This window comes from Scyliorhinus canicula, chromosome 18 (genome assembly GCF_902713615.1).
Source record: "Scyliorhinus canicula chromosome 18, sScyCan1.1, whole genome shotgun sequence".
Classification (NCBI taxonomy): domain Eukaryota; kingdom Metazoa; phylum Chordata; class Chondrichthyes; order Carcharhiniformes; family Scyliorhinidae; genus Scyliorhinus; species Scyliorhinus canicula.
In genome coordinates, this window is record NC_052163.1 from 10,131,168 (window position 1) to 10,154,574 (window position 23,407).

General features: G+C 42.9%; 1 protein-coding gene across 16 annotated transcripts in view; it reads left to right on the top strand.

The window, feature by feature from the left end:
• bptf (bromodomain PHD finger transcription factor) overlaps positions 1 to 23,407 on the top strand; it is a 198,865-nt gene that overhangs the window by 142,347 nt on the left and 33,111 nt on the right. For 6 of the 16 annotated variants that reach the window (XM_038777441.1, XM_038777450.1, XM_038777451.1 and 3 more), the window contains 9 exons: positions 806 to 929; positions 2,271 to 2,526; positions 3,437 to 3,601; positions 5,694 to 5,845; positions 9,981 to 10,116; positions 14,121 to 14,356; positions 15,433 to 15,655; positions 16,277 to 16,917; positions 18,355 to 18,440. In XM_038777441.1, the coding sequence (XP_038633369.1) occupies positions 806 to 929; positions 2,271 to 2,526; positions 3,437 to 3,601; positions 5,694 to 5,845; positions 9,981 to 10,116; positions 14,121 to 14,356; positions 15,433 to 15,655; positions 16,277 to 16,917; positions 18,355 to 18,440 (2,019 nt within the window). The remainder of the gene's footprint in view (positions 1 to 805; positions 930 to 2,270; positions 2,527 to 3,436; positions 3,602 to 5,693; positions 5,846 to 9,980; positions 10,117 to 14,120; positions 14,357 to 15,432; positions 15,656 to 16,276; positions 16,918 to 18,354; positions 18,441 to 23,407) is intronic. The other 10 variants (XM_038777442.1, XM_038777454.1, XM_038777455.1 and 7 more) reach the window with 7 other exon arrangements.

Below are 23,407 nucleotides of genomic sequence, written 5' to 3' on the forward strand. Positions count from 1 at the left end.
ACAATTTAGCATGGTCAATCCACCTAACCTGCATTTCTTTTAGGCGATAGGGGTGAAACCCACGCAGACAGTGGGAGAATGTGCAAACTCCACACAGACATTGACGCGGGACAGGAATCGAATCTGGGTCCTCCGTGTCGTGAGGCAGCAATGCTACTCACTGCGCCACCGTGCTGCCCAATCCTGTAAAATAATTAAACATCACACGGCATTTCATTGTTATCTGCCACACTTTGATGTATATAAAACAAGATTAGGGCAGATGACTATTAAAATTGTGATGTGTTTTAACTGAAACCAGTGCAGGTCAGCTATCACAGGGGTGATGGGTGAATGGAACTTGGGTATCAGGACATAGGCAGCAGAGCTTTTGATGACCTAAGTTTACAAGAGGATAAAATGTAGGAGGCCAACGAGGAGTGCTTTAGATTAGTCAAATCTCGAGGTAAGAAATGGATGACTGGGTTGCAGCAGCAGAGCGTTAGATAATGATGGAGATGGGGATTGACCAAGTAAGTTGTGCAGATGTGTGGTCAAAAGCTCATCTCTGGATCAAATGGCACCAAGATTGCAAACAGTCCGGTGCAGCCTTGTACAGTTGCCAGGGAGAAGAATGGAATTTGTGCCAAGCAATTGGACTATTGTGGTAACCACAGACAATGGCTTCTGTCTTCCTGATATTTAGTTGGAGGAAATGTTTGCACATCCGTTACTGCTACGTAGAAGCATTGCATTCAGCTAATTCTTTGCATAAAGTCACATTTCTAAAGCTATTTTTAGTCACATATTTCCTTGTCTATTCCAGGGTGGAAAAGGAGAAGGCACAGGCTGCTGAGCAGCAAGCAAAGGTTAGTGAGCAGAAGAAGTCCGAAGAGTTCAAGGCCCAACTGGAGGCCCAACTTAAGCAGCAGCGCTTGGCTGCTCAACAGGTGGGAAGGCATGAAGTTTCCTAGTCCCACCTGTCATTCAACTGCATTGAATTTAACTTTTACTATTAAAGGAATGCACGGTTTAATCTTTTTAGATAGTAGGAAGGTGTATATATGTTAGGATACAATTTTTTTTAATTTAGAGTACCCAATTAATTTTTTCCAATTAAGGGGCAATTTAGCGTGTTCAATCCACTTACCCTGCACATCTTTGTGTTGTGGCGGAAAATCCACACAAACACGGGGAGAATGTGTATGTTAGGATATGTTCCTGTAAAATGTTGCTTTCATTCTTTGTCATGGAGGGGTAAGAAAACTATGAAGTACCACCAATGTCCCTTTGTAGTTGTAAGTCACTCCAGTTATCGGCAGCATGATGTCCTAAATGAAGCAACTTAGGGGAAAAATTGATGTTACTGTACACCTCCCAAACACATCTGGTCACTGTCACAACAGTAGGCCATCCACGTGATCAATCGATGAATGCTGTTCTGTGGAACACCTTTTCAATTGCAGATTTCTGCGGTTATGTAGAAAAGTTTTAAAATATTTTAACCAACGTCACTTTGACTTCAGACGGATGCGTTAAACTATTTTATTATGGGCAGTGCAGTGGCACAGTGGTTAGCATTGCTGCCTCATGGCGCCGAGGTCCCAGGTTCGATCCTGGCTCTGGGTCACTATCCGTGTGGAGTTTACATATCCACGTGTTTGCATGGGTTTCAGCCCCAAAACCCAAAGATGTGCAGGGTAGGTGGATTGGCCACACTAAATTGCCCCTTAATTGGAAAAAATGAATTGGGTTTTCTAAATTTTTTTTAAAATCTTATTATATTGCGTTTTTTTAATGAATATTGGAAGTGCTCTGTTCCCTCCTTCCATATCGGGAATTTCAGGAATTTCAAGATTAATCCAGGATTTTGTTTATTTCTGAAGTGCAGTTACTAATGAATACTGAAATTCATATGTTTTTACCTATGCAAACTAAATAAATTCTAACATGATCATGGGAGTGGTATTTCTGAAATAATGTTACAAATCTTTTGTGTTGGTGTATCATGTATTTGAGACGAGCAAAATTGCTTGACAATTAAAAGTGGTAATGACATTGCACTCTAATATTCTGCAACCCATATGTGTAAATGGTAAGGATTATATTGCACAAACGGAGGTTGAGAAGAGAAAATGGGAACATTGAAATAGTTCATTTGCACAACTTTTCTGAGAAGGCATCCAAAGACCGGAATATTGCCATGCATCATCTTTTATTTTTATGCTCTGAAATTGTGTTTAATGGTGCTGTGTGGAAAAATGTTTGTAACTTCCGTTGTACCTTAACAGAAGCGCCTTGAGCAGCAGAAACTATCTGCCACTCCAAACTCCTCCTCTACTGCCTCTACAACCAACAGTACTGCTACCACTATTGCCACTCCCCAGAAGATAATGGTAGGCTCCCTGACAGGACAGGTCTCCCCAGGAACAAAAGTGGTATTTACTACCACAAAAGTGGGTTCACCAACTACAGTGACATTCCAGCCTAACAAGAATTTTCAGCAGAGTTTTGCTACCTGGATCAAGCAAGGTCAGAGTGGGTCAGGTATGTATCTCTGTGGATACAACACATTGATATTTGAGAGTGAGTCATAAAGGAATGTGATCACGAGTGTGAGTATATGCACGAGTTCCGAATATCAGCAGTGACATCCAACAGAAATTAATTTTGTCACTAAAAGTTAGATGGGCAGGGGTGGAAATAGAACTATAAGCTGGAGTAATTCTGACACTTCATTTTTTACATCTTTTCCTCCTTTGCTAGATTGGGAGCATCACTAATCCAGTTTATTCCATAGCCTCTGCATTCAGAGTTTGACAAAAAAGCAGCATAATTTTGTCGTTTTGACTCAGAATAACTTGCAGTACAACCAGATCAACTATTGTAATGATGCAGAGACGCGGTTTAACTAATCTGACCTGGCATGCTGCAGAGCCGCCAAAAACCTGTCACCGGGCTGAGGGGGAAAATTGGACGGAGTTCTTATCTCTTGATCACAATCCAGTGGTCATTGCTAAAAGTGTACCTTTGTCTGCCAGGGCAGCTGCCACATCTATGATGAATGTCTTATTGCTTGGAATTAAATAAATCTTGGAAAATGCACTCTACTTTTCTTGTACTTTTTAAAAGGATTGAGTAAATACTTGATTTTTCCAGATGCTTGGTCAGTATATTTAAATAGCTCTTTATTCTATTTACCAAAACATTTCTTTGTTCACTCACTAGGATAGGTGTTAATTTCATGCAAACACGTTTACAATAAATTATTTGCCTTTTTGTTTTAATCTAATTCCATTCAAAATTTTAATATTAACTTTGAGTTTTGATTTGGTGATGTGGAAGTTAAGCAACTGGCTTCTCTCCTCATTTGAGAGTTGTTCGAGTACAAGTCTCTGATGTGAACAAAGTAATGAAAGCCTAAGTGTTCTTTATATCTCTGTCCGTTTTCTGCTAGTCACCAGCACAGTTGCCACCACAGGTACAACCATTGCCACCACAGGTCAGACGTTCCAGATCACGGGCAGTCCTGTAACCATGACAGGCAAGGTGATAACTGCTAAGCTTCCGCTCACTGCAAACAGCAAAATCCTCACCGTCAATGTGCCAACTACTCAAGGAGGTAGGGTGGAGAATGCATTATTTCATAATTTAAGTTGTGGAGAACCCTGTGGTTAAAAATATGCACCAGTATCGGCTGGAAGGCAACTAAGGCTGCAGTTTTCTTTTCTGTATATCTGTCAACTGATCATTATTGCATGTTCTCCTTTGTTTTTAACTTTATACACGGCTTTAGATGGAAAAACTGCTTACTTCCTCACGACCTTTGGCAGCACCAAGAGGTGGGGCAGGGTGGGATGATATGACTGTAGTGATAGCCCTGCCTACTTTCCTTTATCAAAGATTGGCTGTCTCTCTTTGACATGAGAAAAAATCTCCATTTGACTGTCATCAGCAGGTGTATTTTAAACATCAGATTCCAAGACTTCAGCATAGTGACTTAATCCTGAAACTATTGATTGATTGAAAATCTGGAGTTTTAAGCAATGCATGCAAGAAACCATAACATAGCCTGTTGTTGCCACTTCATCGGTGTTCACCTGATTCTGGTCCAGACTTTTGTTTTATAAAACTCTTTCACTGGATGTGAGCTTCACTGGCAAGGCCAGCATTCATTGCCCAATCCTAATTGCCCTTGAAAAGGTGGTGGTGGTGAGCGGCTTTCTTGAACCACTGCAGTCCATGGACACAAACTCCAGGAGTTTGCAAATTCTACGAATTACAATTGTATAATACATTCAGCATCACTGCAAAATGCTTTCGCTGTTGTAGCAAATTATGCCAACTTGTTAAGTTTGGAAGATGGGAGACATTCCGGCTGATTACTTAGAATTCTGCGAATAAATGGGAAGAGAAAATGAAAGATTAGACTCGTCTGCCTGTGAGCAGAGCTTTGCTTGTGTATACAATTTGCATATGAAGAATTCTCCTTTACCTTGAACTTAGAACATACAGCACTGAAGGAGGCCATTCAGTCTTCACCGACCCACTTAAGCCCTCACTTCCACCCTATCCCTGTAACCCAATAACCCCTCCTAACCTTTTATGGTCACTAGAGGGAATTTATCATGACCAATCCACCTAACTGGCATGTCTTTGGGCTGTGGGAGGAAACCGGAGCACCCGGAGGAAACCCACGCAGAAACTGGGAGAACGTGCAGACTCCACACAGTGACCCAGCAGGGAATCGAACCTCGCGCTGTGAAGGCATAGTGCTAATCACTTGTGCTGCCCACTTAAGTGCTTCCTGAAGGCATAGCTTTCATTCCTTACTTATGTAAATTTAACTGCTGCTGAACGACTTCATTTTTACCTGCAGAGTAGTGTTTCTTTTGAAAATCCACAAAGTGGATCATTACAGTAGGTAGAGTATGAGTATTCAGTACCCATGTTTCACTGAGTATTCAGAACCCTGAGGATGGGTTGTTCTAATGGAGAAGCCACAAAGAATCTATCTGAATGTTTCAATAAGCCATGCTTCAGAAGGTTGCATTTTCAACCGAACTGTCAGAGATATGTCCTATCAACTGAATGAAGTGGAAAGGAATTGATCTGTTGCATGTCCAGCTTGCAAGTGGTGCTAGCACCTCATGTTTGTTCCATCTACAGGGCTCTCTGTGTCACACAATTTAATGTCATTTGTGAACTTGCATATACGGCTCTCTGTATATTCAACTAATCTGTTAAATATTGCGGAAAGCAGATGTCCTCTTACAGATCCCTGGAGAATGCCACTAGTCACATTGTGCTAATTGAAGTACATACTATTACCATTACTCTGTCTGCTGCCTCCTAACTAATTCACTGTCCATGGCAATAGGTTGCCCCCAAGTCTGCATTGTGGAACCTTGCCAAAATGCCTTTTGGAAATCCACATAACTAACATCTATTGGTAATTGCTTATCTACCTTGTTAGTATTCAAAATATTTGGTTCGTTATCTGTGTCTTACTTTTAAAAAATCTCTGCTGACTCTCTCGTACCAGTTTGTATTTACCCAAATGTAAGAGGACTACAACATTCACAAATTTGTTTCTGCAATATCTGTTTAGCCTTACAACCCAGAGACCTGTGTTTGCTGCTGTTTTAAAACCATGTACAGTTGTCATTTGCATATAGTCTATATTAATTTTTTTATGCCCTTTTGTTTTGTAGGTGTAGTTCAGGTGCAGCAGAAGGTTCTAGGAATCATTCCGTCAGGCACTACTTCCAGCCAGCAAACCTTTACTTCATTCCAGCCAAGGGCCACCACTGTAACTCTTCGACAGAATGCACCAGGTACAACAACTACAACTCAGCAGGTACAGGTAATAATGATTTTTGTTTACTGTTATTTTAGATCATGCAAGTCCATTTTGTTTAGAATACATTAATAGCCAATGTGTTTCTGCAAATGTTTCTTCTACTTGACCTACAGCTTTTATTTAAATTGAAGTCAGTTTACAAACATTAAACCACTTGGGGAGATCAAAAGAGTTTAAACACACAAAAAGTAATTGAACTTTAGTAAAATGTTACATACCAATTTACTTATGTTCAGTCTTGTAAGTAGAATGGCCTCCTATGCTGTGATCCAATTGGTTCTTGCGTTTAATGCACTTGAACAAGTTACGTTTACATAGCCAGTCTGCTTAAATAAACAGCACTTGAGGCAACATAATTTTTTTTCAATTTAGCGAACCCAATTAATGTTTTCCAACAAAGGGGCAAATTAACGTGGCCCATCCACCTACTCTGCACATCTTTGGGCTGTGGGGGCAAAACCCGCCAAACATGTGGAGAATGTGCAAACTCCACATTGACAGTGACCCAGAGCCGGGATTGAACCTGGGAACTCGGTGCCGTGAGGCAGCAGTGCTAACCACTGTGCCACCGTGCTGCCCAATGCACTGTAATTGACTGCCAGCTTAAACATGGATGTTCTAAGATGCCGTGGAGGACACTCTATCAAACAATTGTAATTCTGGATGACAGTAAATTTACTTAGCAATACAAAATTTCACATATTCCACCATCTTTCTGGTCATTTAGTGTTAAGGAAATCAGTCAAGTGGCAGACTTCCAGAGTATTGTTAATGCTCATCTGGCTATTCCCAGGAATATTCATAATGTAACAGTTACAGTCAGAATTATATTAAGTGCCGGAAAAAGAAAAACAAATGACGTTTGTAACCTCGGTGCATTCTTTCGAATTCCCATTTGATATTTACATTTCTCACCTGTGTGGGAGTTTCACAGCTTTCAACTAATTGGTGAAGTTCCAAATTGAGTGGCCATGATTGATTTATTTATTTATTTTTTAAAATGTTTTTATTCTCCTTTTTCACATTTTCCTTCAAAATTTACACCCCACCCACAGACGGTAAACGGTAACCAATACAAAATGAATCCCCTTAACAATAACAACGATCCCATCCTCCCACCACCTCAAACAGCGGCCCACCTGTCAATATAGGCGTCCATTAAAACAAACCCTCCCACGGTGGAAACAAAAAACAAAGGAGAAAAAGGAGTCCGGGACCGCCCATGGTCACCATAGAGTCCACTCCCCCCACCCCATACACACTCGACGCCATCCAACCTCTAAAAGAGTACCGTACATGATACCCAAGAGTTGTAAACAACAACCCCCCCCCCCCCCCCCCCCCAACTCCTCCGGTGCGCTGCCTCTTGTAAAACTCCTCCCCCCAACCTCTGTTCCTTCCCCTCAACTTTCCACCCTGGCTAGACCACTCGGACCCTGTTCTGCCAGACTCTGATGACCACAGCCACTTCCCCCACCTCATACCCGTTCACTGACCGTCTTAAACTGGCCAGCGTGGAGGCCCCCACCCGGGTCCGTTTCCCCCTTGCCCGGCCCTAGGAAAGCCCAGAAATCCCCTTTTAGCACACAAACCCCGCATAGCCACCGACACTCCAAAGAGCCCTCACTTCAAGTGAAAGTCCCATCACTTCCCTTGTCCACATATATACAACATTGGCTCCTTTAGCCCATTCAATAGTGAAACAATAAAAGAAAATACAGTCATGAGGTTACATCGGCACATGGCCATTTCTCAATTTCTCAGTTCTGCCACAGTCCTTCTGCCTTCGCAAACTCCTCCGCTGTTCCAAAATAAAAGTCCATGAGCTTGTAAGTCACCCTCAGCCTCGCTGGATATACAATGCCGCACTGCACCTTGCTAATGTACAGTGCCCTCTTCACCCGGTTGAAAGCAGCCCGCCTCCTCGCCAGCTCCACCGTAAAGTCCTGGCATACACGTGCTCCAGCCCACTGCACCACCCGCTTCTGCTTGGCCCAGCACAGGACCTTCTCCTTCACACTGTACCTACGGAAGCACAGAGTCACTACCCTTGGCGGCTCACTCGCCTTTGGTACAGGCCTCCACGACCGATGAGCCCGATCCAGTTCATATCGGGAGGGATCCTCCCCCTCCCCCAATAGTTTTGCCAGCATCGCAGCAAAATACTCAGTCGGCCTCGGCCCTTCAACTCCTTCGGGCAGCCCCACAATCCTCAAATTCTGTCACCTGGATCTGTTTTCCTGGTTTTGCATTTTTCCTCAGATCCTTGTTAATCTCCATCACCTTCTGCATCTCCTTCCCCCATCGAGGTAAGTTGATCACCATGCTGCAATAATGTCGTCTCCACTTCCTTCAGCACCTCCCCTTGCTCCCGCACTTCCACCGCCATCGTCACCGGGGAAATCGCCTCCTCCACCAGCACACTCAAAACCTCCCTCATCTCCTTCCTCATTGCCTCCATGTATTTTGTAAACTGCCTTTCGAATTCCGCAGCCATCACCTTAGTTATTTCTTCAGCTGTAAGCAATGTGGCCTCCCCTGGTGCTCCAGCCTCCATTTTCCTTGGTGACCCCGCGGTGACCTTTCCACTCCCCGACAGACCTTCAGCTGTTTTTTTTACGGCCGTTTTTTTGCTCACCCTCGACATTTTCCTTTACTGTGCCTTCACTGTGCCTCCTCTGTGCCTTCTCCCTGCTTTTGCCGCCTCCGTGGACCCTGGGACCGGGCTTAAAGCCCCGAAAATGCCATTCCCGAATGGGAGCCCCCCCATTGCGCGGCTGCCTCCCGCGCGCTGTCACCGGAAGTCCCCGAGTGGCCCTGATTTATATGGTTAATTTGTGTAAATATTTTCCTGAAGACATTAGATCAGGCTTCCTGGATTCTGATAACTGATGACCCAATTCAAAAGGAATCGACCAGTCATATATGTCACTGAACCAGAATTGTTTTATTTGAATTATGGAGCTCAATCATTTTGTGAAGTCTGTAACCTCAAAGACATTACCAAACCCTTGAGCATTTGTATCCATTTAGGCTTGGGATATGTAACTGCTGCTGGTTTTTAAACCATTTAACATTTTGACTGGGCATAAAAATAGTTGTTTGGTATCAAATTTTGCTTTTTTTAGTGATCTGTTTCTCCAGTATCAAGGAGTCCAGATGTTTTCCCCAAATTGGTATGAAGTAAGTTTCCCACCCCTTAAATGGAGCCATTCTGGGATGTTGTTAGATCCTGGAAACATTTGGGAAAATACTTAAAAGAAAATACCTCCAGGTTTTCTGACTCCCTATAAGGCTGTTTCAAATCCAACTGTTCTATTTTGGTGTCTCTCTTCGATTAATAATTGTTCCCATTTTTCTTTTCACCCCCAGCCCCTTTCAGTATCAAATCATTTAAATCAGTAATTTATGACTGTTTTAGCACCATATCAACAAGACTGGCCTCTTTAACACTGGTCAATTTATTTTCTTCATAGAGAAGGGCTAATGGCTCCTTCAACTGCATTGTTCGATTGGGTTGCAATTAGATACTTGTTGCAATTGCTTTCTCATAGGTCTAATCTACCAGCGGACCTCTCAGAAGCTTGTAGAGAGGCTACACCAATTGCCTATTATTTCTGTACTTTGCCACTTTGCCTCCTTCAATTTAAGAAAATTTTTAATTTGCAATTTCTTCCACTGCAGACCTGTACTTTTCTTGCATGTCTGGCTGTATACGAGAGCTTGAAATGGTCATGAGATTGACTGGGATCAGAAGCAAATTTTTCTATGTTCCCAGACATAGATAAGTTGAAGTTGGCTCCTGTGGCATTTAATCTAGTGTATTTTTGGATGTTCCTCAGGCACCTTCACTCGTGTTCAGATTTACAGAGCATAGAATCTTATTCACATAGTCAAATAGTTATTGGGACATTTTGAGCTCATTTGTCATGTGGTTTGCGGGGGTGGGGCCGTGAAGATCAACAAATACTGTTGCATTTCAGTAGTTAGTCCAGGTTAGGGACTTTGCTGATTAGTTTTATTTTGTAATGGCTTTAAGAATTCTGAACACTTGTTTTAAGCACATGCTCTCAAGATACAATGCTTTGACATGTGAATTACTATTTGGAACTTAATGTGTTGTAATATTTTATGCTAGGTCCTCACAACAGGAGGAGCAACACAGATACGACCTGGTGTAACAGTTATAAGAGCACCTTTTCAACAGGCTGCAGGCATTGGGAAAGCTATTATCCGTACGCCTTTGATGGTACAGCAAGGTATACTCCCAGCCAGTAGGTTCATTATTATACTTCTCCAATGTATGATACATCGACCAATTTATTAGTGCTTCCCATCTGTTTTGTAAACTTAATTATCTGTTCAATTTTGTCTTGTTTTACATCCTCGTTTTACAGTACTGGATCTCCTAGTGCATCCTTACGGCTCTCTATTTTCAATTCAACTTTTATTGTCCATTTGAAAATTCATTGTGGATACACTGATTGTTTATTAAAAAATTTAGAATCATGGGTTTGAGCCAGGGGGGTGGTGGATAGGGTATCCAGGAGGTGGAGGGAAGTGGGGCTGGTCAAAGTGGGGGATTTGTATTTGGAGGAAGGGTTCACCAGTCTGGAGGAGCTAAGGGAGAGGGTAGAGCTGCCGAGGGGTAGTGAGTTCAGGTATCTACAGGTTAGGGACTTCGCATGAAAGGTCTGGAAGGGATTGCCGGGATACATCCTGCTGGAGCGACTGCTGCTTCCGGATGTGGAAGGGGAGGGAAGAATTGGGGATATATACAAGTGGCTGGGGGAGCAGGGAGGCGAGCGGGTGTTGAAGATCAAGGCGAAATGGGAAGCGGAGTTGGGAATGCATATCAATTGGGGAGTATGGAGTGAGGCACTGCGAAGGGTAAATTTGACCTCCTGCTGTGCAAGGATGAGCCTGATACAGTTTAAGGTGGTGCACATGACTCGGGCGAGAATGGGTGTGTCCTTTCAGGGGGTAGCAGATGAGTGTGAGAGGTGTGGGTGGGGGCCAGCGAATCATGCGCTCATGTTTTGGGGTTGTGAAAAATTGGGAAGATTCTGGGCGGGAGTGTTCGCGGTCTTAGCCAGGATAGTGGAGGAGGGTGGACCCAGACCCTTTGGTGGCGATATTTGGGGTTTCAGAGAAGCCGGAGCTCATTGGGAGGAGGAAGGCTGATGTCTTGCCTTCGCCTCTCTGATTGCACGGCGATGGATTTTGCTGGAGTAGCGGTCGGCATCGCCATCGGGGGGTAGCAGCATGGTTGGGTGACATGTATGACTTCCTGCAGTTAGAGAAGATAAAGTATGAGTTAAGGTGCTCAGCAGGGGAGTTTGAGAAAAGGTGGGGGATATTTGTGACCATGTTTGAGGAGCTGTTCGTCACGCCGGGGGGGGGGAGAAGGGAAAGAGAGAGAGAGAGAGAGATACACGCTGTATAGTTGATTGTTCAGGAAGAATGTTTCCCAGGGTGTTTATTTGCTGTAACCTACTTTGATGCAAGTTTGAATAAAATGCATTGGGGAAAAAAAAATTTCATATGAATAATAAACAATGAAAAAGATGAACTGCGCTACAAACGATGAGCAATGTAAAACCCCATGCCACTGCACTGTAGTAGCATCTTGTCTCCACCGGATCCTAACATTTGCTAGGATTCTGCACAGGAACCCCATTCATGTTTCAATTTGTAACGCTGTCAGGGGGAAAGGATACTTTGCTCCAGGAGTGATTCCACGCACAAATAGGGGGTGTGGTAGATTAAAACAAACTATTTCTACAACAGTATTAATTTCCCTTAACATCACAGAAATATAGATTGCAATTACCAGTTAAACAATGCTTAGCAATGAAATGAATACTTTAACGGATACCTCATTTATTTCTAATCAAGCAAAACCATCACCGGTCAAAAAGTATTTTTTAAATAAAGTTAGCAAACACAGGATTACTTGCCGTTCTCTAGATTGAAAGTTCTTTGAAAAAACTGCTTGGAGAGAGGGGGAGCCTTTCAGTCAACAGCCTGCACAGCCCTTTCTGTCAGATTAATGCTGAACCCGACAGGCTTGTGAAAAAAGTGTTCAGCTCACAGCTTCCAGAAATTAATCTAAAAACTGCTGCCTGCTACAGACCTGGCAACTCCCATTACTTGCATCGTCTTTATCCTACTTAAATACCATGGTGTACTTAAGTTTAAACACAATGGGCGCAATTCTGTGGACTCAAGTTAAAGTCTGCTAAATGGCGCATTTAGAGGGGTATTTCTTGGGGCAGCTGCAGCGCCAGGCAACATCCAGCTGTCCAACAGCACTTGGCTGTTTTTCTTTGGCCTCGGGTAGTTTCTCCATACTGAGGCTGCACTTGGAGGGAATTCAGCTGGCCTCCAGAAAAAGCTCCTATCAGGACACCATTTGTTCTCTCTCTCTCCCTTAAAATCATTATTGCGCCAGATACATATAATGTTTTATATATATATACATATATAATTTCTATAATTCATCACCGTATATAAACAAGTTTCTCCTCTTGGTGAGAGGGCTGGGTGAAGAGAAGGATTTGGAAGTTGAAACCTTTACAGGGAGACTGTCCCAGAGACATGAAGAGCAATGGACACAAACATATCGTTCAGCCCTAGCTGTGTGGCAGTGAAAACCCCACCTGCTTGAGTTTCCTCCCTCCTTCCATGGTCTTTGTAGATCATCACATCCACGACTGTCTTTGAGCTTTGTTTTCATAATCTATCAGTTTTTTCATATTGCTGGAGTCTGATGTGGGAGCAACATCTCTGGGATTAAGAACCCTATTAACTATCAAATGAGCTATCCAGGCTGTGCAAGAATTTGGATTTGATTATTCTTTAAGAGCCATGCCCAAGTATTCTGCCTCCACATGCAAGTTACTGTTTGACCTTTAATAGGCCCTAAACTTACCTTGGTTATCTTGTGAAATGAAATGAAATGAAAATCGCTTATTGTCACGAGTAGGCTTCAATAAAGTTACTGTGAAAAGCCCCTAGTCGCCATATTCCGGCGCCTGTCCGGGGAGGTTGGTACGGGAATCGAACCGTGCTGCTGGCCTGCTTGGTCTGCTTTAAAAGCCAGCGATTTAGCTGAGTGAGCTAAACCAGCCCCTTTATGTAGTGCTTTATGTATTGAGAAAACATTTTTCGGTTTTCCTTAATTTTACTTCGTTTTTTTTTTATCCACTCTTTACTTTCCTAATTTTCTTTTAATTTCACGCCTGCGCTGTCTGTATTCCTCTGTTTTCTGCAGTATTGAACCTTTGGCATCTGATGAAAGCTTTCTTATTTTGCCTTAGCTTAGTTAGCTTAGCTTAGCTTAGTTCTTGGCATCTGGGTGGGTGGGTCTAGCTTTGAGGGTCTCTCCATTTTACTTTGAAAACATATTTGCAGTGACCCCTCTTTGGGTCCTGAAATCCTCCTATTGCTCTGACACTAGTTTATCTTCAAGTCATTCTTTCTAATCCATTTTTACCCAATCACCTCTTGGCGCAGGTGTGATGTATGCAACATCTGTTTGCTTTTTAGGTGCATCCTGGCCAAACTCAGTCCATCATCTGATGTTCATACCTGTGCATTTTCCTCAGGGTCACTGATTAGTGATCAAAAAGCTTTCTCACCCAAACCATCCTTCTTTGGTTATTGAAGTATTAATTGTAATGATCTCACTGTTGCAGGCAAGATTTTGTTTTGGATAAATGTGCATTTACCTATTTGATTCACTTGTGTGCCCAATAGTTTTATAGGCCTCCTTCAGTGACTTGGCAATTCAGATTCTGCCCACTCCATTAGAATCGTAAAATAGTGTTACCCTGCAGAAGGAGCCAATCAGTCCACTATGTATTTGCTGGGTCAAGGAAGAGTTAACCACCTAAGTCAATTCCCTCATCCTTTCTCCAGACCCCTTTTTTATTTCTCAAGTATTTAATTACTTTCCTGTCCTTTCTGATGTAGCTTCATAGTTTGACATGTCACAGGTTTGTCTGCACTGTTTACACTTTGCAAACCAAGGCTGTGTATTAAATACATTTAAAAAGAAAAAAATGGAACCTCTCCCAGCTCTTTACAACCAATGAAGTGTAGTCATTGTTATAATGTAGGAATTTTAATTAATTCAAAGTGGAACAAAATTTGCTGAAGTTTAGACTGTTCAATAATATTAGCTCCAATATTGGGAACAGATGTTCATTATAACAAAGGATTGACAAAACAAATCATAACCAACATTAATGCAGATGGTTTGCTTGCCTTCCAGCTCAAAACCAACAAGTAGTCACTCAGATTATCCGTGGACAACCAGTAACAACTGTGTCGGGCACAGGTAATTTGGTTCAAACTTCAACCCAAAAGATGGTGACTGCACCAAGTACATCTATGCAACCTATCCAAAGTCGGCCTGCCACACCTCAAGGCCAGCAGCCAGCCCAGCGACCGCAACAGGGACAGGTCCGATTAACAATGGCACAACTCACCCAGCTCACGCAAGGGCAGGCAAGTGTTGTTGAGTTTTTATCTTGCTCTTGAATAAGTTTTGGAGTTGTTTTGATCAGTTTTGATGAGTTGCTAATAGTCCACTTAATTCTAAATACTGTCGATTCTATTAGTCAGTAGCATCTGTCCCATGACAGCAATATTTAACACATTTTCTTTCAATTAATTGCAATTGAGTTAATATTCTTGCAGATTGCCTTATCAGGAGAGATTGAGGAAACTGGGACTGTATTCTCTAGGGTTTAGAAGAATGAGAGGTGACTTCATTGAAGGACTCGATAAGGTAGATGTAGGATGGATGTTTCCCCTGGTTTTGGTACATAGTCTCAGAATAAGGGGCAAGCTATTTAGGACCAAGATGAGGAGGAATTTATTCAGTCTCAGGATGGTGAATCTTTGGATTTCTCTGTCCCAGAGGGTTGTGGGTGCTCAGTCATTGGGTATGTTCAAAGCAGAGGTCAATAGGTTTTAGACGCTGAGCTATGGGGATATGGCATTGAGGTAGATCAGTCATGATCTAGTTAAATGACAAAACAGGTTTGAAAGGCCGAATGACCTACTCTTGCTGCTATGTTCCAATGTGTGGACTGTTCCATGTTTTAATGTTCTTTTCAAATAAATTAATTTTTAACAGGCAATTTTTGAAGATTTTCTTTTCCAAAAATTCTTCAAATTTGTACTACCAGACACTAAATTGATGCATTTGGGTATAATTTTGAAATTGCCAAATGCCACTATATTGTTAGATTCAATACTACCTCAGCTTCATGCATCAGAAAGTTTAGGGATGTGTTCTTCTTTAGCAGCAGTATATAGCATTGAAATTCAGGTTCCTTCACAAGCAAAAAATTGTCCCACAACCTATCTCATTACTTGGCACTAATTAAGTGCTGTTAGTTTTTTTGGCTTATTCTGTACTCGTGTTAATTCAGCATTGCTCTCATGTTGTCTCTTTGCAATTTTTCCTGTAAAATTTCAGATGAGAGTTTTAAGCAGACTTTTTGTAAAACATAGGTGCGTACAGATGCAGATAAAACTTTTCTCATTGGTGATCATTACTGCTGTCCTTGTTGTAGAGTGGAGGTCAGGGACTGACTGTGGTGATTCAAGGGCAGGGGCAAACAACTGGACAGCTTCAACTTATCCCACAAGGTGTGTCAGTAATTCCTGGGCCAGGACAACAGTTGATGCAGGCTGCCATGCCAAGTGGAACCATTCAAAGATTTCTCTTCACGCCTCTGCCAACAGTTACAGCATCAGCTGCAGCAACAACAGTAGTTTCTGCGTCAACAGCAACAGGTATTTTCAACATTTTAGCTAAAAGCTTGGCAATAAACAACTGGGGAATATGCGCTCAAAAAGTGCTGAAATTTTGCGAATAAAAAATTATATTTTCTTCACAAAGCAATCAGAATTAATATTAGTAATATATATCACAGATCGAATGAAAATATGTCACTGGGGCCAAGATGGTACTTGAAAACTACCTTCTCCATATGCAATGTTTGCAAAAACATTGAATATTTTCACACTCTAGGCAATTGTGCAATGATCTAGAGGAAATAATATTGCAATTTATTCTATAAACTGAACACTGGTATTATTAATTAGGCAGCACGGTGGCGCAGTGGTTAGCACTGGACCACGGCGCTGAGGACCCAGGTTCGAATCCTGGCCCTGGGTCACTGTCCGTGTGGAGTTTGCACATTCTCGCCGTGTCTGCATGGGTTTCACCCCCACAACCCAAAGATGTGCATGTTAGGTGGATTGGCCATGCTAAATTGCCCCTTAATTGGAAACCAAAATAATTGGGTACTCTAAATTTAAAAAAAAAATGATTACTTAATGAAATTACCAATCTTGTATAATATTGTGTGATTTATGAGAGATGCTGTACATATTATGTTTAATCTTCTACAGCTGCAACAGAACAGAAACAGGTGCAGACACATGTACAACAAATGCAAGCTCCAATCCAACCATCACCTCAGCCTTCACCACCTTCTGTTCAGACTTCAGTTGCCTCTCAACCGTTATCCTCAATGCAACCTGCCCAAACACAGATAGCACAAGCCCAACCCGTTGTCCAGGTACAAGCTCCACCACAAACTCAACCTGTTGTTCAGACACAAGCTCCACTGCAAGTTCAAGTTCCTCAAGTCCAAGTTGCGAATCCGCTAACTATACAGTCCCCACCTCGGCCTCCGCTGCAACCCCAGCAACATCAAGCCAATATTCAGACAGTAGCTCCTCAACCTCAACTTCAACCCCGAGTTCCAACTCCGTTGGCAGCTGAGACCCAGGCACTGCCTCAAGTCCCTCCAAGTGTGGTTCAACATCAAATCAAACTCCAGGTCCCTGTTCAGATTCAACAACCAGGTCTGACTCCAGCTCAGCAGATCCAAAATGTGGTCAGTGTGCAAGCAGCCAGTGTCCAAGAGCAACTACAACGAATCCAGCAAATCCGCGAACAGCAGCAGCATAAGAAACAACTGCAGATAGAAGCCAAGAGGGAGCACATGCTGCAGACTGCAAACCAAAATGAAATTATTCAGAAGCAGGTAATACGTCCTGTGGTGGAGAATGGAATGTATTACTGGGTGCCTTAAGATTTTTTTTAGATTACATGTAGCATTAACATTGCCACTTAGGAAATATTGCATTCTACCTTCACAATCTGCATGTGTATGGCTGCCAAGCTTTTGGGAATTGTGGCCATTACTTGAGATTTAAGATAGAAAAATGTAGCAATCCATTCGGCTTTTAAATAATGAATTCTTCCCATCTCACAGAATTCTGTTCCTTAAATGTATTTTCTCAGTTTCTTTCCCAGAGCACCTGTGCCCCTTGGAAAGTGCACAGTAACAACAGAGATGTCTTGACCTTTTTAGAGGGATCTGCCCTCTGCTTTCTCTGGTGCTGATCATCCTGTAAAAAATCACAATTGCAAACCTACAACCTATTGATTTGTGCTTTACTTCCCTCTGACACGTGCTATAAACAAACATTCTTGGAAGAAAATGGTCGTTCTAGAGATTGACTATGTTGTAGAAGCACTTAAGATTGCCATACTTCCTATTTAGGTCTTGAACTGAATCAGTCCAGCATGTATGGAATTTGTATATCTTGGTGCTCCACATATCACGTGTAATAACCTGACCCAAAATGACAACCAGTTCCCAGTGTGTGTTGCTGCCCAGCTTAATGGCAGTCTCCCTGGCCATGCTATTTGTAGATTTTCAAATGAAACGTTTAAAACTAATGAAAACCAGGTCATTGTAGACTGAAAATACATGTTTGTTTTTACAACTAATGAGGCTTAAACTTGATAGTCAAATGATCAGAATTTAATATAACAATAATTGCTTGTTGTCACAAGTAGGCTTCAATGAAGTTATTGTGAAAAGCCCCTAGTCGCCACATTCCAGTGCCTGTTCGGGTACACCAAATTACCTAACAGCACGTCTTTGGGACTTGTGGGAGGAAACTGAAGCACCCGGAGGAAACCCACGCAGACACGGGGAGAACGTGCAGACTCCGCACAGACAGTGACCCAAGCTGGAAATCGAACCTGGGACCCTGGCGTCGTGAAGCCATAGTGCTAGCCATTACTGGAACACATTTTACTGCAGAAGAGGCCATCTAGAAGTGACCCTGTCTGATGTAAAATGCCTGCTGAATTGTTTTGCTCTGTAGATATGAATGTCACCCTACGCTGTCACTGGTAATGTGTGTTGCTTGTTGAATTTCCCGCTTCAGTTTTCTTTCCTCTTCCCTCACATTAGGAAAGTTCTCAACTTTTTATCTTCCTTCTCCTGCCCCCACACAAGGATTCCTGGCCAACTACCACGTCACATAAATACAGCACTTGATGTCTCCATGTTGTTAGCATTACTGAACTTTTTTTATTCAAACTCATCACTGAAATTTGAAGGTGTTTAGTAATATTTTTGTCAAAGTTGATTTTTGTGTGTTAACTTTTTTTTCTTGTAATTAAGGTGGTAATGAAGCAAAATGCTGTGATTGAACACTTGAAAGCAAAGAGTCGGATGATGTCACCTGCAGAACGAGAGGAAAATCAGAGGTATATTTAGCTAAGGGAACAACAGCCATTTGGAGGGGGCTAAGAGGTTGCAAACAGATTTGAGAAGTGTAATTCCGAATCACCATCTATACCGTGGCATATTAGTATGAAGGTTGTGGTATTGTGCATGGGAATGTGATGGGTCATTCAGCCACTTCAGTACATTTTGCCATTCTATTAGATCCTGGCTGATCTCATTTAAGCTGCATTTACCTGCTTGCCGCCCTATTCTTTGGTAGCCTAGCCCAGAAAAGCTATCAATCTCAGTCTTGCATTTTTGTTTTAACTATATTCACATTTTAGCCATGTTTTTGTTTGTGGCCTGCAATATTTCTTTTATATACGTTTAGAATACCCAATAATTTCTCTTCCCCCCCCCCCCCCCCCCAACCCACCCAACCCACCCAATTAAGGGGCAATTTACCATATACTTTTTGCTTGACATTTTTGTAATGACTTCAATTTTCTTACCCACAAGTAAGTCCTTAAATCAGGGCTGCTTCATTGCTTGGCCTCTCCTGTGAGATCATTAATGGATGTTTGTTCTATAGGAAATGTTGGCGGCTACAACGTTGCAATTTCTGCCTGAGAACTGGATGTGATACTGTGTGGTTGCAATGATTGGCAGGTAATGCCAATTACCTGGTGCATGTTGTGGGTTTCCAAGATGGTGCAGCATCAGCGTGACTAATGCAATCTAAAGCTGCAGTCCTCCGTATTAGTTTTATATGCAAACTGTCGTAATTTGTGACACTGCTGGGCAAACTAGCAGATAGGCAGATTCCCGTGGGGTAAGAGAATTGTCACTTTTGCAAATATCGCAAAATGCTCAAGTCTATTAGATTCCAAAAAAAACTAAGTACTTTGAGCGAAGGATACTCTTCTTTGGATTGCAACCATCCCCACAACCTTTCAACACATTAATTTTGCCAAGGCCCTTGGAAGGAAGAACAGGTTCTTGTAATTTATGTACAAGAGCTTGGCATTCTTTTTTGTTGCAAATAAATACCAAATTCTTAATAGCCGTGAGAAACAGGTCAGGTAGTGCTGCGGTGGTGGGAAGGAGAAGGGGTAGAGTGGGTTAGGATGGAGGAGGAATCTTGTAAGGGGTCTGGTTTGAGGGCTATGGTGATGGCAGCATTGCCAATGGCTCCGAGTAGGTATTCAGGGAGCCCAGCGGTGCAGTCTACAGTGAAGATATGGAATCAGCTGAGGAGGCATTTTAGGGTGGAAGGGATGTCGGTGCTAACGCCGCTGTGCGAGAATCGTGGGTTTGAGCCGGGGGGGGGATTGATAGTGTATACGGGAGGTGGAGGGAAGTGGGGTTGGTCAAGGTGAGGGATTTGTATTTGGAGGAAGGGTTCACCAGTCTGGAGGAGCTAAGGGAGATGGTAAAGCTGCCGAGGGGCAGTGAGTTCAGGTATCTACAGGTTAGGAACTTTGCACGAAAGGTCTGAAAGGGGTTCCCTAGATTGCCGGGAAACACCCTGCTGGAGCTGCTTCCGGATGTGGAAGGGGAGGGAAGAATTGGGGATATATACAAGTGGCTAGGGGAGCAGGGAGGTGAGCGGGTGTTGAAGATCAAGGAGAAATGGGAAGCGGAGTTGAGAATGGAGATCAATTGGAGAGTATGGAGTGAGGCACTGCGAAGGGTAAATTTGACCTCCTGCAGTGCAAGGATGAGCCTGATATAGTTTAAGGTGGTGCACATGACTCGGGCGCGAATGGGTGTGTCCTTTCCAGCTGAAACTTACCAACAAAAAGGAAGGATGGAAGAAAGAGGGAAAATCGACCGTGGATATCTAAGGAAATAAGGGAGAGTATCAAATTGAAGGAAAAAGCATATAAAGTGGCAAAGATTGTTGGGAGATTAGAGGACTGGGAAATCTTTAGGGGGCAACAGAAAGCTACTAAAAAAGCTATAACGAAGAGTAAGATAGAGTATGAGAGTAAACTTGCTCAGAATATAAAAACAGACAGTAAAAGTTTTTACAAATATATAAGGCAAAAAAGAGTGGCTAGGGTAAATATTGGTCCTTTAGAGGATGAGAAGGGAGTTTTAATAATGGGAAATGAGGAAATGGCTGAGGAACTGAACAGGTTTTTTGGGTCGGTCTTCACAGTGGAAGACACAAATAACATGCCAGCGACTGATAGAAATGAGGCTATGACAGGTGAGGACCTTGAGAGGATTGTTATCACTAAGGAGGGAGTGATGGGCAAGCTAATGGGGCTAAAGGTAGACAAGTCTCCTGGCCCTGATGGAATGCATCCCAGAGTGTTAAAAGAGATGGCTAGGGAAATTGCAGATGCACTAGTGATAATTTACCAAAATTCACTAGACTCTGGGGTGGTCAGGTTCGATCCCGGCTCTGGGTCACTGTCCGTGTGGAGTTTGCATATTCTCCTCGTGTCTGCGTGGGTTTCGCCCCCACAACCCAAAAATGTGCAGAGTAGGTGGATTGGCCACGCTAAATTGCCCCTTAATTGGAAAAAATAATTGGGTAATCTAAATTTATAAAAAAAAAAAAAAAAAAAAAGACTCTGGGGTGGTCCCGGTGGATTGGAAATTAGCAAACGTGACGCCACTGTTTAAAAAAGGAGGTAGGAGGGCAGCACGGTGGCGCAGTGAGTAGCACTGCTGCCTCACGGCGCCGAGGTCCCAGGTTCGATCCCGGCTCTGGGTCACTGTCCGTGTGGAGTTTGCACATTCTCCCCGTGTTTGCGTGGGTTTCGCCCCCACAACCCAAAAAGGTGCAAGCTAGGTGGATTGGCCACTCTAAATTGCCCCTTAATTGGAAAAATGATTGGGTACACTAAATTTATAAAAAAAAAAAAAAAGGAGGTAGGCAGAAAGCAGGAAATTATAGGCCAGTGAGTTTAACTTCGGTAATAGGGAAGATGCTGGAATCTATCATCAAGGAAGAAATTGCGAGGCATCTGGATAGAAATTGTCCCATTGGGCAGACGCAGCATGGGTTCGTAAAAGGCAGGTCATGCCTAACTAATTTAGTGGAATTTTTTGAGGACATTACCAGTGCAGTAGATAACGGGGAGCCGATGGATGTGGTATATCTGGATTTCCAGAAAGCCTTTGACAAGGTGCCACACAAAAGGTTGCTGCATAAGATAAAGATGCATGGCATTAAGGGTAAAGTAGTAGCATGGATAGAGGATTGGTTAATTAATAGAAAGCAAAGAGTTGGGATAAATGGGTGTTTCTCTGGTTGGCAATCAGTAGCTAGTGGTGTCCCTCAGGGATCCGTGTTGGGCCCACAATTGTTCACAATTTACATTGATGATTTGGAGTTGGGGACCAAGGGCAATATGTCCAAGTTTGCAGATGACACTAAGATGAGTGGTAAAGCGAAAAGTGCAGAGGATACTGGAAGTCTGCAGAGGGATTTGGATAGGTTAAGTGAATGGGCTCGGGTCTGGCAGATGGAATACAATGTTGACAAATGTGAGGTTATCCATTTTGGTAGGAATAACAGCAAACGGGATTATTATTTAAACGATAAAATATTAAAGCATGCCGCTGTTCAGAGAGACTTGGGTGTGCTAGTGCATGAGTCACAGAAGGTTGGTTTACAAGTGCAACAGGTGATTAAGAAGGCAAATGGAATTTTGTCCTTCATTGCTAGAGGGATGGAGTTTAAGACTAGGGAGGTTATGTTGCAATTGTATAAGGTGTTAGTGCGGCCACACCTGGAGTATTATGTTCAGTTTTGGTCTCCTTACTTGAGAAAGGACGTACTGGTGCTGGAGGGTGTGCAGAGGAGATTCACTAGGTTAATCCCAGAGCTGAAGGGGTTGGATTATGAGGAGAGGTTGAGTAGACTAGGACTGTACTCGTTGGAATTTAGAAGGATGAGGGGGGATCTTATAGAAACATTTAAAATTATGAAGGGAATAGATAGGATAGATGCGGGCAGGTTGTTTCCACTGGCGGGTGACAGCAGAACTAGGGGGCATAGCCTCAAAATAAGGGGAAGTAGATTTAGGACTGAGTTTAGGAGGAACTTCTTCACCCAAAGGGTTGTGAATCTATGGAATTCCTTGCCCAGTGAAGCAGTTGAGGCTCCTTCATTACATGTTTTTAAGGTAAAGATAGATAGTTTTTTGAAGAATAAAGGGATTAAGGGTTATGATGTTCGGGCCGGAAAGTGGAGCTGAGTCCACAAAAGATCAGCCATGATCTAATTGAATGGCGGAGCAGGCTCGAGGGGCCAGATGGCCTACTCCTGCTCCTAGTTCTTATGTTCTTATGTTCTTTCAGGTGGTAGCAGATGAGTGTGAGAGGTGTGGGTGGGGGCCAGCGAATCATGCGCACATGTTTTGGGGTTGTGAAAAATTGGGAAGATTCTGGGTGGGAGTGTTTGCAGTCTCAGCCAGGAAATGGGAGGAGGGTGTGGACCCGGACCCTTTGGTGGCAATATTGGGGTTTCAGAGAAGCCGGAGCTCATGGAGAGGAGGAAGGCCGATGTCTTGGCCTTCGCCTCTCTGATTGCACGGCGACAAATTTTGCTGGAGTGGCAGTCGGCATCGCCACCAGGGGTAGCAGCATGGTTGGGTGACATGTATGACTTCCTGCGGTTAGAGAAGATAAAGTATGAGTTAAGGGGCTCAGCAGGGCAGTTTGAGAAAAGGTGGGGGGGATGTTTGTGACCGTGTTTGAGGAGCTGTTCGTCGCAGGGGGGATTGGGGGGGGTGTTAAACAGGAGAAAAATCTGTACAAACCGTACAGTTGATTGTTGGGAAGAACGTTTCCCGGGGTGTTTATTTGCTGTAACCTACTGTGATACAAGTTTGAATAAAATGCGTTTAAAACATTTTTTTAAAGAAAGAAAGGTGTGAGGTAAAGAAGAACAAAAATATGTTTACCTAAAGTAAATGAGTTATCCTGGACTATGCATTAATGGTGCGATTTGAACAATTTAGAAAGTTTACATGTTAAATAGAGGAGA